Consider the following 12,946-nt stretch of genomic DNA (forward strand, 5'->3'; position numbering starts at 1 on the left):
AAAGAGTGGTACTGAGCCATTCCTAGTTTCTATACCGGCTTTAGAGAAACTCCAGTGACACATCTTGTTCCCTATTCAGAAAGCCAGGGTTATATAAGCAAGAGACACATTTCTTGTTAATTTAGTTAACATAATTTTAATACTGCATTAATTATTTGCTCCTGTGTATTCAGGATGGAACAGTATTCTAAAGTGTTACTGGTTTATCTTATAATGCATAATTTAAATATGGCATACATGTTTTACTTCAGTGTTTTCAAAAGGTTTGTTCATATCATGAAAGAGAGAGAAAAGTAAAGAAACAGTTTATTGGTAATTTCAAAACCCCTTTCCCCTGCCAGGGATAGGTATAAATTATTCATTAAAAGTAATAAAATCAGGAAACTCAAATCACCTTGTCAAGGTGAAATTTCAGCATTGGAACTACCTAAGACAGACAGACAACAATACTACTACTACTAATAATAATAATTTTCAATGTTAATAGCCCATGGTCAGTCATTTCCAGCATTTACATGATGCACATGATGAAGAATCAGTTCTGGGGTTCTTCTGATTGATGGTGTTAATGCTGAAGTTCTTCAGGCAGCAGGGTGGAGTTACTGCAGTGCTGGCACTTTATGGTGTTTCTGGCAGTAAGCACTACATTGTTTGGCTAAGAATGGCTAAATTGAAGAAGCAATGAATCAGTTCTTAGACCCAGCATTCTCCAGTCTGTCTGAGTCTCTGGCCAGGTTGGGGCTAATGCCCCTGAAGCTTCCATAAGTCCCCTGTGGTGTCCCAGTCAGAGCTGGTGGGGTCCCTGTATCCATGGGGCAGATATAATCTGCTGATTCATCCACTCTGAGCTTTCTTAGTTGTCGGAAATGAGTAAAACCAAGCTTCTTTGGCTAAGACAGAGAAATGAATAACAAAACAACATGAAAAAAATCATACTTGGAACTTATATGTAGCATAAAATAGATTTTTTTTTTTTTTTTTAGGAATATCATACCCTGACTTTGGCAGTGGTGGTTAGTGGTGCATGTCCACTGGCATTGGCAAACTCCTGTTTCTCCTGCTGGGCCTGAGGCCCCACCAGTGAGTTAAAGTTAGTGGCGAGGTGGCGTCTGAGGAGGGTCTTCTGTGGAGGGATGTTGAGCAGCATGGCCAAGGTCTCTGACTGAAAGCGAGGCTCCAGGATCTGACATGGAAAAACAAATAACTTAGAGTGGTATTTCACCCAAATAGTCATGATATTTATTGTAATGTTACAGCTAAAGTAAAATCAGTTTATCAATTTAAAACAGATAAACAACTTAAAATAGATAAAATACCATACATAAAATCTTACTACTTTCTGGCACTGAAATAAGCATTCTAAAAAATAAATAAATAAAAAAAGCCCTTTACTCAGCCCTTTTGTAAATACCAAGAAGTTGAGGAGCCAATCAAAAATGGTCCCTTTCTATGAGTAATGTTGTGTATTTGTCTTCAGCTCTGTCCTGCAATAATGTGCCTGCATGTGTTTCTGGGTCTAAAAATAATGGAGCAGGTCACGCAAATCCACCTAGTGCTAAACTATGTGCATCTGTTTTCACACCTCCCAGTAGTGTGCAAACAAAAGCCTGCTCTGGGGCACACAAAAATTATGCTAATGTAACTGTCCAAGAGTCTTAAGAATTCTCATTGTGTTATTCCACTTGTCTGTGTTTGCATGTTCCAAAAAAAAAAAAAAAAAAAAAAAAAAAACCTTCAGACATGAAGTAGACTGGGGAATTAGTTTTTGGATCTTGGGTGTCGAAATGACAGCAAATGTCAGAAAACTATGAACTATTTAGCTTAATCTGACAAAACCCTCTTTGGTTTCTATGCTGGCTCTGCCATGGCATTGGTTTTGAGACTTGCATATTAGATTGTTTCGTCTTATAGTTGGCTGTTGGCTAACTACACCCAGGCCACGAGTAAAATAAAAAAAAGCCGTAAAGCAGGTTGCACTCTTCTGCTGACAGGGGATGGGCGGGGCTGTGTGTACCGACCCGAACACGATACTAACAGAGTGTGGTTGTAGCCAGTAGGAGGCTGCTCAGGTATCAGCGGCAGTAGAATTCATCTGGTTAAGAGTTGTTGTACCACTGAATAATTTTAGAGACATTAATTTAAGGTTGAATAACTACATAGTGTTGCTTTAATGAGCAAGTCATTAAATAATCTGGCTAACTGATTAATTAAAAAACACTGATTCACTCCGGAAACAGAACCAATTGTTCATGAATCTATAGAAAAACTGAAGCAACAAAACAAACTACCTTAAAAACTGTGCACACGTGTCAAGGGTCAAGGGTGGTTACACCAATAATTTATTGGATTAAATTAGAAGTTCATTGATAAAAACTGTCCATGGCATTATTATTTGAAAACTTTAAAACATGCTAAAGCATTGTTTCACAAGTGCTTAAAAGATTTCTCAGTTTTGTAGTTTGCAGGTAGACAATATAATCAGTAGCGTTCCTGTGGGTCAGAGGCATTGCGTTAGCAGTGCAAAAGGTTGTGGGTTCAATTCCCAGAGAACACACATACTGATAAAAAATAAAAATAAAAGATGTATATCCTGAATTCACTGTAAGTCGCTTTGGATAAAAGCGTCATATACATGTTAAATGTAAATCATCTGAGTTACAGCCCTAGCTTCAATATAAATGAATACAAAATTAACACACCTGCCCCTTGTTTTACCCCTTATCAGTTCTAGTATATCTTATCCACTTTCAGTTTAGTTCGTTGTCTAGTATTATTTGGTGTCACGTGGTTTCTCCTGCTATTATTCCTATTTGGATTATCTTTTATCTTTTGTTTTAATAAAATACCTGCCTCCTTGTCCTATTTGCCTCACTTGTCATGACAGATACAATCAATACAATACAACTGATCAAGAAGCTGTCCATCTCTTTCTTCTCACCCAGAAAGATCACTCTCTCGAGAACAACACCAGAAACTTCTTGGACCTTGCCCACCAGACCCACTATCCTGACAGTCCACTTCTTTCTTTCTTTCTTTCTTTCTTTCTTTCTTTCTTTCTTTCTTTTCTTCTCAATGAACAATTGAAACAACAACACCAACAAATCCTTTTTTCAGTTTATGGTTCCATCTTAGTCCAATGAGCCTGCATCTGTGCCTTAACTTTCCAGACCAGCAGTGTGGCCCTGGATCTTCATCTCCTTGGCTCTGCCTAGGTCTCCACCTCTCCAGAATCCAACTCTTTCGGTCATCCCACTGGTTCTAGCTGACATCACCATCACATCTGTGGCCCCTTCCACAGCCAGCTTCTTTGTTGCCTCTTCTCTTCTCACAGAGCTGGCAGTGGCAGAGACCACCAAGGACAGCTCTTTGGTGGTCTCTGCCACCACTGACTCTGTGGCATCACCGTTGACTCTTTCATCTGGGGGTCCTAGTCCTCCTTCCTTCCTCCCTAGAGTCATCATCACCCTATGTGTGTGTGTGTGTGTGTATTTATTATTATTATTATTATTATTATTACAATGCCTAGCAGGATAGGAATGTACTGTTGGTGTTTCTTGGAGTTTTAATTTGTATAACCTTGTTCTTGTTTCATGTGTTCGTGCTTTTCATTTGTCACCACAGTGACCCATTGAGCTATTTGATTTCTCACACCTGTTCCTTGTTTTACACCCTTATCAATTCAGCTATGTCTTGGCCTCTCTTTCGGTTCAGTTCTTTGTCTTATATTGTTTGCACTGCCATGTGGTTTGATTATCTGTTTTGTTTTGTTTAATAAAATAGCAGCATTTATATCTTTCCTCTTTGTCATATTTCCTTCCTAATTGTAACAGCTGGAGAAATCAGACACATATTTAACAAATAATCCAACAAACCCCTCACCCAATAACTGGACAGGGTGCCAAGATCTGTGAAGCCACAGCTAACAACCAGAGGCAGAACAGGCCTCTGGTTATAATAGCAGCAAGGACAGATTAAAAGATTAAGACATGCTTTATGGCCCAATGGAATTCACAAAGAGTTTTACTCTCACTTAATTCACTTCAAAACAGACACATACTGTCCATAGAAAATTACTTAATTTATTAATTCATAACCAAAGAGTTCCATGAATGAACATGCATATCCCCAGGTCATTGTGTGTATTATTAATGTTCTTGTATATTTTATTTTGTGTTGTATACTGTTCTATGCATACTTTATAAACAAGCCATGTTGTAACTTTTTACTCGGGAGAAAAATCTTCTGACATCTACTGGGTCAGAATAACATTGGTGTTCGTCACTCTTCAGTCCCGGAAGAACGTGATCGCTATTCCAACACAATCAGAACTTCAAACCATCAAGACTTTCATCCGAGACTGCATCCGGATGCTCATTTCAATGGCCAAGGCAATGGAAATATTGTACATTTAACTAAATGAAACAGAGGTTTAATATAAGCTGTAGACGCCTTTGTAAAAAGGCACTGGTGGTCCCTTGAGATGGTTAAACTGATTTGTAACTGTCCATTCCTCCCCTGCTTGATTTTGGTTTATTCGGTCATTTTCACTTTTCCATATACCCATGTATGCATCATTGTATATGTTTGTTTAGACTAGTCATGTGTTTGTGATTTAATTAATAAAACTTGCAGATCAGTGTCACTTAAATGATTCCTGATGTTGCTACTGTACATGCTCTAATGCATTAGTATGGCAAGAAATTTATTTTTTGTGGCTACAAAAATAACTTCTTAGTTATTATGAAATTACACTGAATGTAATGACTAATTAACAGTTGACTGTAATATGAATTCTTCTACAACTACTTCTAGCAGCTGAGATAAATAATTATAACTTAATATAATTAATTTTAATTATTTATATACATTTCCCTTTTGAGCTAATTCACTACATAACCCTAATTTTGTTCATTTGGATAGGACAAGTTTCCGAGTACTAAATAAAGTGTTCCCTCAGTTTTTAACCAATAAATGTCTATAAAAAGGTGTTGACAATCAACGTAGCGAATGCAGTGTATTAGAAATTATTTCACTTGCTGAATTGGACAATCCTGTTATCTACACGACATATATAGTCTATTTAATGTATGGGAATATTTAAACATCATTAGCAGTATACTTTAAAGACCAGTGAAAGCTGACTTACAATTAGGCCTCCATGAACGCCACTGCCTCTAAGGTTTGGAGCATATTCAGCCAAATCCACCGACCTCAACCACTCCATCACACGATGGTTGGACCACTGCACCACCTCAGATGGAGATGTCTTATTCTGCAAAAAAATAATAATAAATAAATAAACTGAAATATAGTCTTTCTGTGTTCCAAGTTTTGTCCTTTGTGGAGATGTGAATATCCTATATAATTCTGAAGTTGAAATGGTGAGTTTTTAATCTTCAGTTTGTCTTACTTCATCCCCTGGCCTGCGTCTCAAGCAGTTTGGGTTAAACTTGTTAACGTGGAGGACATGGATGGCACATTTAATGCTCAGATGATGGAGCTGACTGGTGACTTTCAAGAACAAGAGATCGTTCTGTGAGAAAAGAACATCAGTTTCTAAAGGGTAAAAATATGTGAATTTAAAAAATATTGTTACCCGGCATTTTTAACACAACTTTTGGTCTTACCACTGTTAGGTACTGTAGCATGCGGCCATCAACCTTGCTTTCATAGAACTGATCTTTGTACTGTGGTAAACCAACATCATCAAGCCAACCTACAGATGGAAAATAGGGTTTATAGTGGAAACACATGCATTTATTTCAACACTGTCAAAGTGTCAATCTTTTCTTTTCTTTTTGCATAGCAAAGCAGTTGTATTTCCTTCAAATCTAGCTAATTTTATTAGTAGTAGTACATACGCGTAACCCAGATGTGATCCAGTTCTGAAGATTTCTCCATTGTCTTGTTACTAAAAGCTCTGAGAGCCAATTGCAGCTTTTTTCTGTGCAGAGGATGTTTAATACAAATCTCCTGTTGAAAACAGTGCATAAGAGTCATGGGAACTGTACTTTTTTCGGTAAGACTTTCATGCAGAAAAGTATATTTTTGTGGTTGATTTTAGATTTAAAAATAAATAAATAAATTATGGTTGATCATGTTACATCATGCTGAGTACATTCTTACTAATATAACCCAAATATAATATGATATAAATTAAAAATAAACCTTCTCAAGCTCCTGCGGGGTGGCAGAGAGGAGTGTTTGTCCGCTATCCACCCACTGACGTGCCAAACTGACATACTGCCCCATACCAGTGTCCTCCAGCCAACCACACACCTGTTCCGTCGTCCACATAGAGAAAGGTGTGTATGCACTAATGATGACAAGATAATAACATCATCAAAGCAATAACAGTTTATCTATATTGTCCTTTCGAAAAGCTATTGCACCTCTGACCCTGTCTGTTTATGAAGGAAACTTTACCGGGATGCGCTTCCAGAATCAGGAGTCCGTGTTAGCCGAGGCCCAGCAGTGGCCCTGAACCCTCCTCTCTTGAACTGAGTGGGCTCAATGTCATCTGACAGCACACCTGTCCTCTTCATCCTCAATACAAACACATCCTGTCAGATGCTTGTTTTTCATTGGTTTCACACAGAAACAGGGAAGATGCATGTAACTGTAGCATTTTCATAATTTAATGCTGCAACTGCCCCTGGTCATAATCAACTCACTTTCCCCAAAGTTTGCGTATGCTGCTATTTTTGACGTTTTCTTGTAACACAGGAGACTGCTGGCCAGAGTCAACTCCAGAAGACACTGAAGAAAGGTCAGAATTGGTCGTGTCCATTATTTTCTCTGTAATTCCTTTGGGGAATAATAATAAAAAGTTATTACTTATTGCTGAATGGCAAGTAGCAACCAGCAACAGAATGGTATAAAATATTTTCAAGAAAAAAAAAAAAAAAAGTAAGGCATTATAAAGAGGAAGCATGTGCTAATATGTGCAAATATTCACTATACAATTTGATATTATTTTATGTATGTATGTACTGTATGTGTCAGGATTGGACTGTCTTTGTTGTGTTTTGCTCCCTGTGACCCAGTTTTACCCTCACGTGCCATTATTTGGTTGTCTCTTAATTAGTCTTTCTGTTCACCTGTGTCCCCCCCAATTCCCTCGTTATCCTGTGCATTTAAGCCACAGTCAGTTCAGTCTGTGTTTGTTGGGTCTACAAGTTGTTCCCTTCCAAGTGTGGATTTATCCTGTGTTGGATTTAATAAATGACAGTTTCATTTATCCACGGCTCATTCGTTCCTTCCGGCAGTGTATCGTGACAGAAGTCCCGACCAAAACAGTTAATTCTGCGTGTTTTTCCCTCCGTTTGTTTTCCGTTCTCCATTCAGGGTTTTTTTTTTTGCATAGAGTTTCCTTCCCCATGGATTCCCTCACCGCAAAGTTCACCTCCCTTGCCCGCAAAGACCTTTCCCTATTGGAGTATGTGGTTGAGCTCAGCCAGCTTGTCGTTTTAACGGCATTCGATGATGCTGCGCTGAACTCCCTGTTCTGGATCAGGGCAAATTACCTTCGCCCAGTCGACCTCCCAGACATGCATGCATGAATGCTTGTGTTTTGGTTACAGCATTTTCTTTTACTGCAGCATTCAGTAAATGTAATTTATCAGAGCTGTAGAGTTGTTTTTAGATGGGGTATTTTTTAAAGAGGGATGCACTTCTAGTTATTCATTAATGACAATCTCTGTTGGAATTTTCCTTTATGATAGTTATTTATAAATTATATAGCTTGCACAAGTGATAATAGCATGTGTTCAAAGACTGGAAATAGTTTTGCACAGATAAGGTTGAAGAGTGATTATAATCCCATGTTAACATCTGGTAATGTTTAAGTGTTATGGTTATACTTTTGAAATAGTGTAATAATTGAATAATTAATTGCAGTTATGCATGCTTGGCCGCTCTGGCTTTAACTGAAATAACATTTTTTCCATTCCTTTTTCAGACTAGGAGGATTTAATTTATTTTCTGCAGTAATCAGATACAGAAACCATAGGAGTGGTGCATTGCTAAAAATAAACTGAAACATTCCTTTGAATACAGTCAAAGTGTCTTTTAAAAAAAAGTGAAAAAGGGAGAAAATGAGGGAAAGATCTGATTGTGGCATTCAGCCCTATTAAACAGTTTTAGTTATGATTTACACGTGTAAAATTCACATGCAATTACCAAAGACAAAGGACTCGCTGTGCAAAGTTTTGTGTTTTTTTGGTCTTCAGTACTATTAGTTCATTGTTAGAGATATAAATTAATGAAATGAAAGCAGCTGTGCTAATGGAGACTAACAGAGCAGATTTTCATAGGCCTGTCTCCAGTCTCCCTGCTTGTCAAAGCATGTTTAGGCATCTGGCAATGATTTGCCTCCCTTCAGTCAAGCTTCAGTTACAGGGTGGCTCCTGAACAGGTGGGGCCCACATGATAGATCTGTTTCCTGTTGGAGACCCTTTCATTAGAGTTTATAAAAGGCACAGGGTTTTAGGAATGGTAAGTGGTTTTACTACATATATGTATATATATATATATATATATATATATATATATATATATATATATATATATATATATATATATATATATATATCAGTACAGACCAAAAAGTTTGGAAACATTACTATTTTTTAATGTTTTTGAAAGAAGTTTCTTCTGCTCATCAAGCCTGCATTTATTTGATCAAAAATACAGAAAAAACAGTAATATTGTGAAATATTATTACAACTTAAAATAATAGTTTTCTATTTGAATATACAAAAAAAAAATAATTAGGGGCCAAGCCCGAAGGGCTGTAGCCCCTATTGTATCTGTATGTTTTATTATTATTATTTTTCCCCAATGGGAGTCTATGGCAGCCCTATGAAGGGAACATGGGAAAATGATGAAATTTGGCACACTTGTAGAGATGGCCATGAATAGTGATCTGACCAACTTTGGGGTCTCTAGGCACAACTCTATAGCGCCACCACCAGTCCAAAAATTCAACATTCAAATGTTAATAACTCTTGAACCCCTAATTCCATGAAAATTTAACTTAGTACACCTGAACATGCTCTTCATGCAGATTCCATTCCATACCTTACATTAAGGCTCCGCCCATTACAGTAGCGGCCATTTTGAAAAGTACAGTATTCAGTCTAAACACTACTCCTCCTTCAAAATTAGTCCAATTCTTCTGAAATTTGGCTCAAATGATCTTTAGACTGAGCCGCACAGAAATGACTGAACAGATTTTTGATATTCATCTTTGTTCAAAAGTTATTAAATTGTGAACCTAACGAAGTTGACCTAAAATCGGTTTAGATGCTGTATCTCGGCCAAACTTTGATCAACCGAAACCAAACTTGGTACACTTCATCTACACCATGATCTGAGGGTCCATGCCAAAGTTGGGAACAGCGCCACCTATGGGTGTTGAGATACCAAAAAATCACTTTTTTGCTTATAACTTCTGAACAATACATCAGAAAATTATGATCTTGGTGTCTATGCATTCTTTGGGTCATTCCGAATCTGTGGATGTCAATTTTGTCAAGACCACCTGGACCACCTTTCCGCCATTTTGAAATTTGTCATAAATTGCGATATCTTTTGATCTACTTGACAAATCTGCATAAAAATCGGTAGGCATCATCACCACCATGTGCCGGAGGTACCCCGGAAGTTTGAAGACAGCGCCACCTAGTGTTCAAGAGATATAACGATTCTTGCAAAACCCCTTATAACTTTTGAAATCGTTGATCGATTTTTGTTATTTTTATGTCATTTCGTTCCTTGGGTAATGTTGAATCTGATGATGTCCCATTTGTCATTTTCCAATATGGTGTCTCTCCGCCATATTGAAATGAATGAAAAACCTGTTTTTTCGCTACTCCTCCCTGAAAATCTTGTTCAATTTTGTTCAAAATTTGATCAGATGATCTTCAGACCAGGCCGGACAGAAATGACTGAACAGATTTTTGATTTACACTCCCGTTCCCGACATGTACATCTCTGAAGTTGACCGTGCCTGTGCTAGTTGATTTGTGCTAGTTAGCTTAGCATGCTAATTAGCTAACATGCTAAAACGTTTCTATTCATTCTAATGGGTGTCTTGAGCTATCTGGTTAACTTTGAGCAACGTTAGCATTTTTTAGCTTAGCATGCTAATCTGACTCAAATGCTAATTCAGGCTTTTGAGAGATCATTCTCACACCTTAACCTCGCTTCTGTGGCTTCTCAAATGTGCGTCAACTAATGTGGCTCACTCTGCTAAGGCGCTGGTTCCAAACCCGTGAGGTCGTGGGTTCGAATCCCAGGGTGGTTAATGTTGTTTCTGTTCCAGTTGTTGGATTTTCTGTGTATGTTCACATTAAATTAAATATGTGCTTTTGGTCATTCTCGTCTGAAGGTCTGTTCGATTTCAAACTACTCTACTTCTGGACCGTTCAGTTGTCCCGACGTGCGTTCGGTTTCTGGCATTTTTCTTCCTCCCGCTCCGCTCTGGGCTACAGCCCTTCAGGGCTTGGCCCCGGCATCGCTGCTTGCAGCTATATTTTATTCCTGTGATGCAAAGCTAAATTTTCAGCATCATTACTCCAGCCTTCAGTGTCACATGTAACATCCAGTGTATCACATGATCATTTAGAAATCATTCTAATATTCTGATTTATAATGAGTGTTGGAAACAGTTCTGCTGTCTAATATATTTGATGAATAAAAGGTTAAAAAGAACTGCATTTATTAAAAAAAAAAAAAAAAAAAAAAAATCTAATAATATATATTCTAATAATATATTTTCTTTACCATCACTTTTTATCAATTTAACACATCCTTGCTGAATAAAAGTATTGATTTTATTTAAAAAAAAGAAAAAAAAATTACTGACCCCAAATTACTGACCAGTAGTGCATATTGTTATTACAAAATATTAATATTTTTAAAAACATAGCTATGTTTTTTTTTTTTTTTTACTTTTTATTCATCAAAGTATCCTAAAAAAGTATCACATGTTCTGAAAAAATATTAAGCAGCAGAACTGTTTCCAACTTTGATAATGAATCATCATATTAGAATGATTTCTAAAGGATCATGTGATAATGATCCTAAAAATTCAGCTTTGCATCACAGAAATAAATGATAATTTAAAGTATAATAAATTTAAAAACAATTATTTTAAATTGTAATAATATATCACAATATTACATTTTTTTTTCTGTATTTTTGATCAAATAAATGCAGGCTTGATGAGCAGAAGAAACTACATACAAAAAAAAAAAAAATATTAAAGCTTCCAAACTAACACACTAAACTAAAAAAATATATATGAAAAAAAATATATATATATATATATATATATATATATATACACACACCAGAGATGGGTGGGTATGCCCAGAGAGATCAAACACACACATAAGCAGGAAATCAAGATACTTGTTCTAATAATATTCAGACATATATCTCTGCCATTTGCAATTGGACTATGATTTGAGTTGTACAAACGTTTTTTTTTTTAGAAACGTAAGTCCTTTCTAATTTCAGATTTATAGTACCAGCTCTGATAAAAGTTGCATAAAATGTCAAAACGGTTGGTCACTTCTCATGTCATTCAGATGGACTTTTCTAATTCAGTTCTTAAAATAAGCAGCTCCGCTCGAGTCCGTGCGTGTGGCTGTAGTGTGATCTTTATTAACGCATGGCCTCTGAATGTGATGAAGCAGAGCGCGAGATAAAAACTTGCCGGGAGGTTGCTTCTTCAATCAGCGATTGCGTGAAAATGACAAATTATGGTTAAAACAAGAACTAAATACTTAAGTACCCTCCTGTTAAGTCTGTTTTTCATTTTTTTTTTTCATGGAAGAGTCTGTGCTTTCGAGCCATATAAAAGGTAAACAAAAATTTCCCTGCTCAGTTAAACTAAATCTTTAAAACTGTCGCTATTAAAGTGAAAAGTGAAAATTAATGAAAAGTGTTTATTGTGGCATATGTTTAAGATCTGCTCACAATGCATACAATTTCTTTATGCAGGTTTTTTTCCCCAGCATTAGGGTTAGGTTATTAATAGGCATTATAACAAATCACACATGGTGTTGAGCACAGATTAGTGACCAGTGAGGAAAAATCTGCAGAACGCTACAGTTGTGCTCAGATCATGCACTCATTGAATGTATTCTGTACTCTCTCGAATATTGTCATCATAAAAAGCAGAAACGATGTAAACAAGAAATTAATTTTGTGATGTAGACAGCGAGATTCAGTGAAATCATCAGTCATTAATCAGGAATGTTTGTTGCTTATTTTCTGTATGGTTTAATCCCGAATTGAGTAACCATCTTGTTTTTCATGCTACTAAAATTACCAGTTTGAAGTATTTAGTGAATATGACGTTGTGGTTTGATATTAGCATAATAACATCTAAACTGAAGAATTCAAGTATGTATGTAAACACATAATTTACCACAGTTGTAAAGTGCTGGAAACTCTTGAAAATGTACTTTGAAAGTGCTTGAATTTTACTTTGGAAAAGGTGTAAGAACCCTGTATGATAGGCTTAAAAGAATCAGCAGTGTCTTCAACATAGGACAAGATACTAAGAAAGGATCTCATACTAAGGTTGATGTCTTCATCCTTGTTCTCTGGTGTCCTCTGGTCAGATGTGTCACTCGCCTCACTCTCTCCCTTCTCTGGGTGACTTAACACTGTTGGGTGTGTTGGATGTTTGTTATCAGCTGGTCGAGTCTATAAAAATGGGTGATAAGTGAAGTATAGGTAATGCTGGCTGCTGCAGACATACTTAGAACATGTTTAATCTTCAAAAGCCTCCTATTATCGCATCAGCATTAAACCACTGCCAATAACATCATGGCCATGGTTTCAGTTTTGCTGACTTATTTAGTATTAATTCAACTAGAATATTGAGAAAATATGATGACAGATTAATAACTTAAGACAATTATTTCTA

General features: G+C 36.6%; 1 protein-coding gene across 6 annotated transcripts in view; it reads right to left on the reverse strand.

Moving 5' to 3' along the window:
• Nucleotides 1-288: 288 nt before the first annotated feature.
• Nucleotides 289-12,946, reverse strand: part of LOC109109084 (liprin-beta-2-like) — a 32,929-nt gene continuing 20,271 nt past the window's right edge. For all 6 annotated transcript variants that reach the window (XM_042754512.1, XM_042754511.1, XM_042754510.1 and 3 more), the window contains 10 exons: nt 12,594-12,723; nt 6,675-6,807; nt 6,427-6,546; nt 6,169-6,316; nt 5,862-5,973; nt 5,628-5,716; nt 5,411-5,533; nt 5,147-5,272; nt 995-1,183; nt 289-890 (listed from right to left, as the gene is read on the reverse strand). In XM_042754512.1, the coding sequence (XP_042610446.1) occupies nt 687-890; nt 995-1,183; nt 5,147-5,272; nt 5,411-5,533; nt 5,628-5,716; nt 5,862-5,973; nt 6,169-6,316; nt 6,427-6,546; nt 6,675-6,807; nt 12,594-12,723 (1,374 nt within the window). In that variant the 3' untranslated portion in view covers nt 289-686. The remainder of the gene's footprint in view (nt 891-994; nt 1,184-5,146; nt 5,273-5,410; nt 5,534-5,627; nt 5,717-5,861; nt 5,974-6,168; nt 6,317-6,426; nt 6,547-6,674; nt 6,808-12,593; nt 12,724-12,946) is intronic.

Source organism: Cyprinus carpio, unplaced genomic scaffold, assembly GCF_018340385.1.
Source record: "Cyprinus carpio isolate SPL01 unplaced genomic scaffold, ASM1834038v1 S000006534, whole genome shotgun sequence".
NCBI lineage: Eukaryota > Metazoa > Chordata > Actinopteri > Cypriniformes > Cyprinidae > Cyprinus > Cyprinus carpio.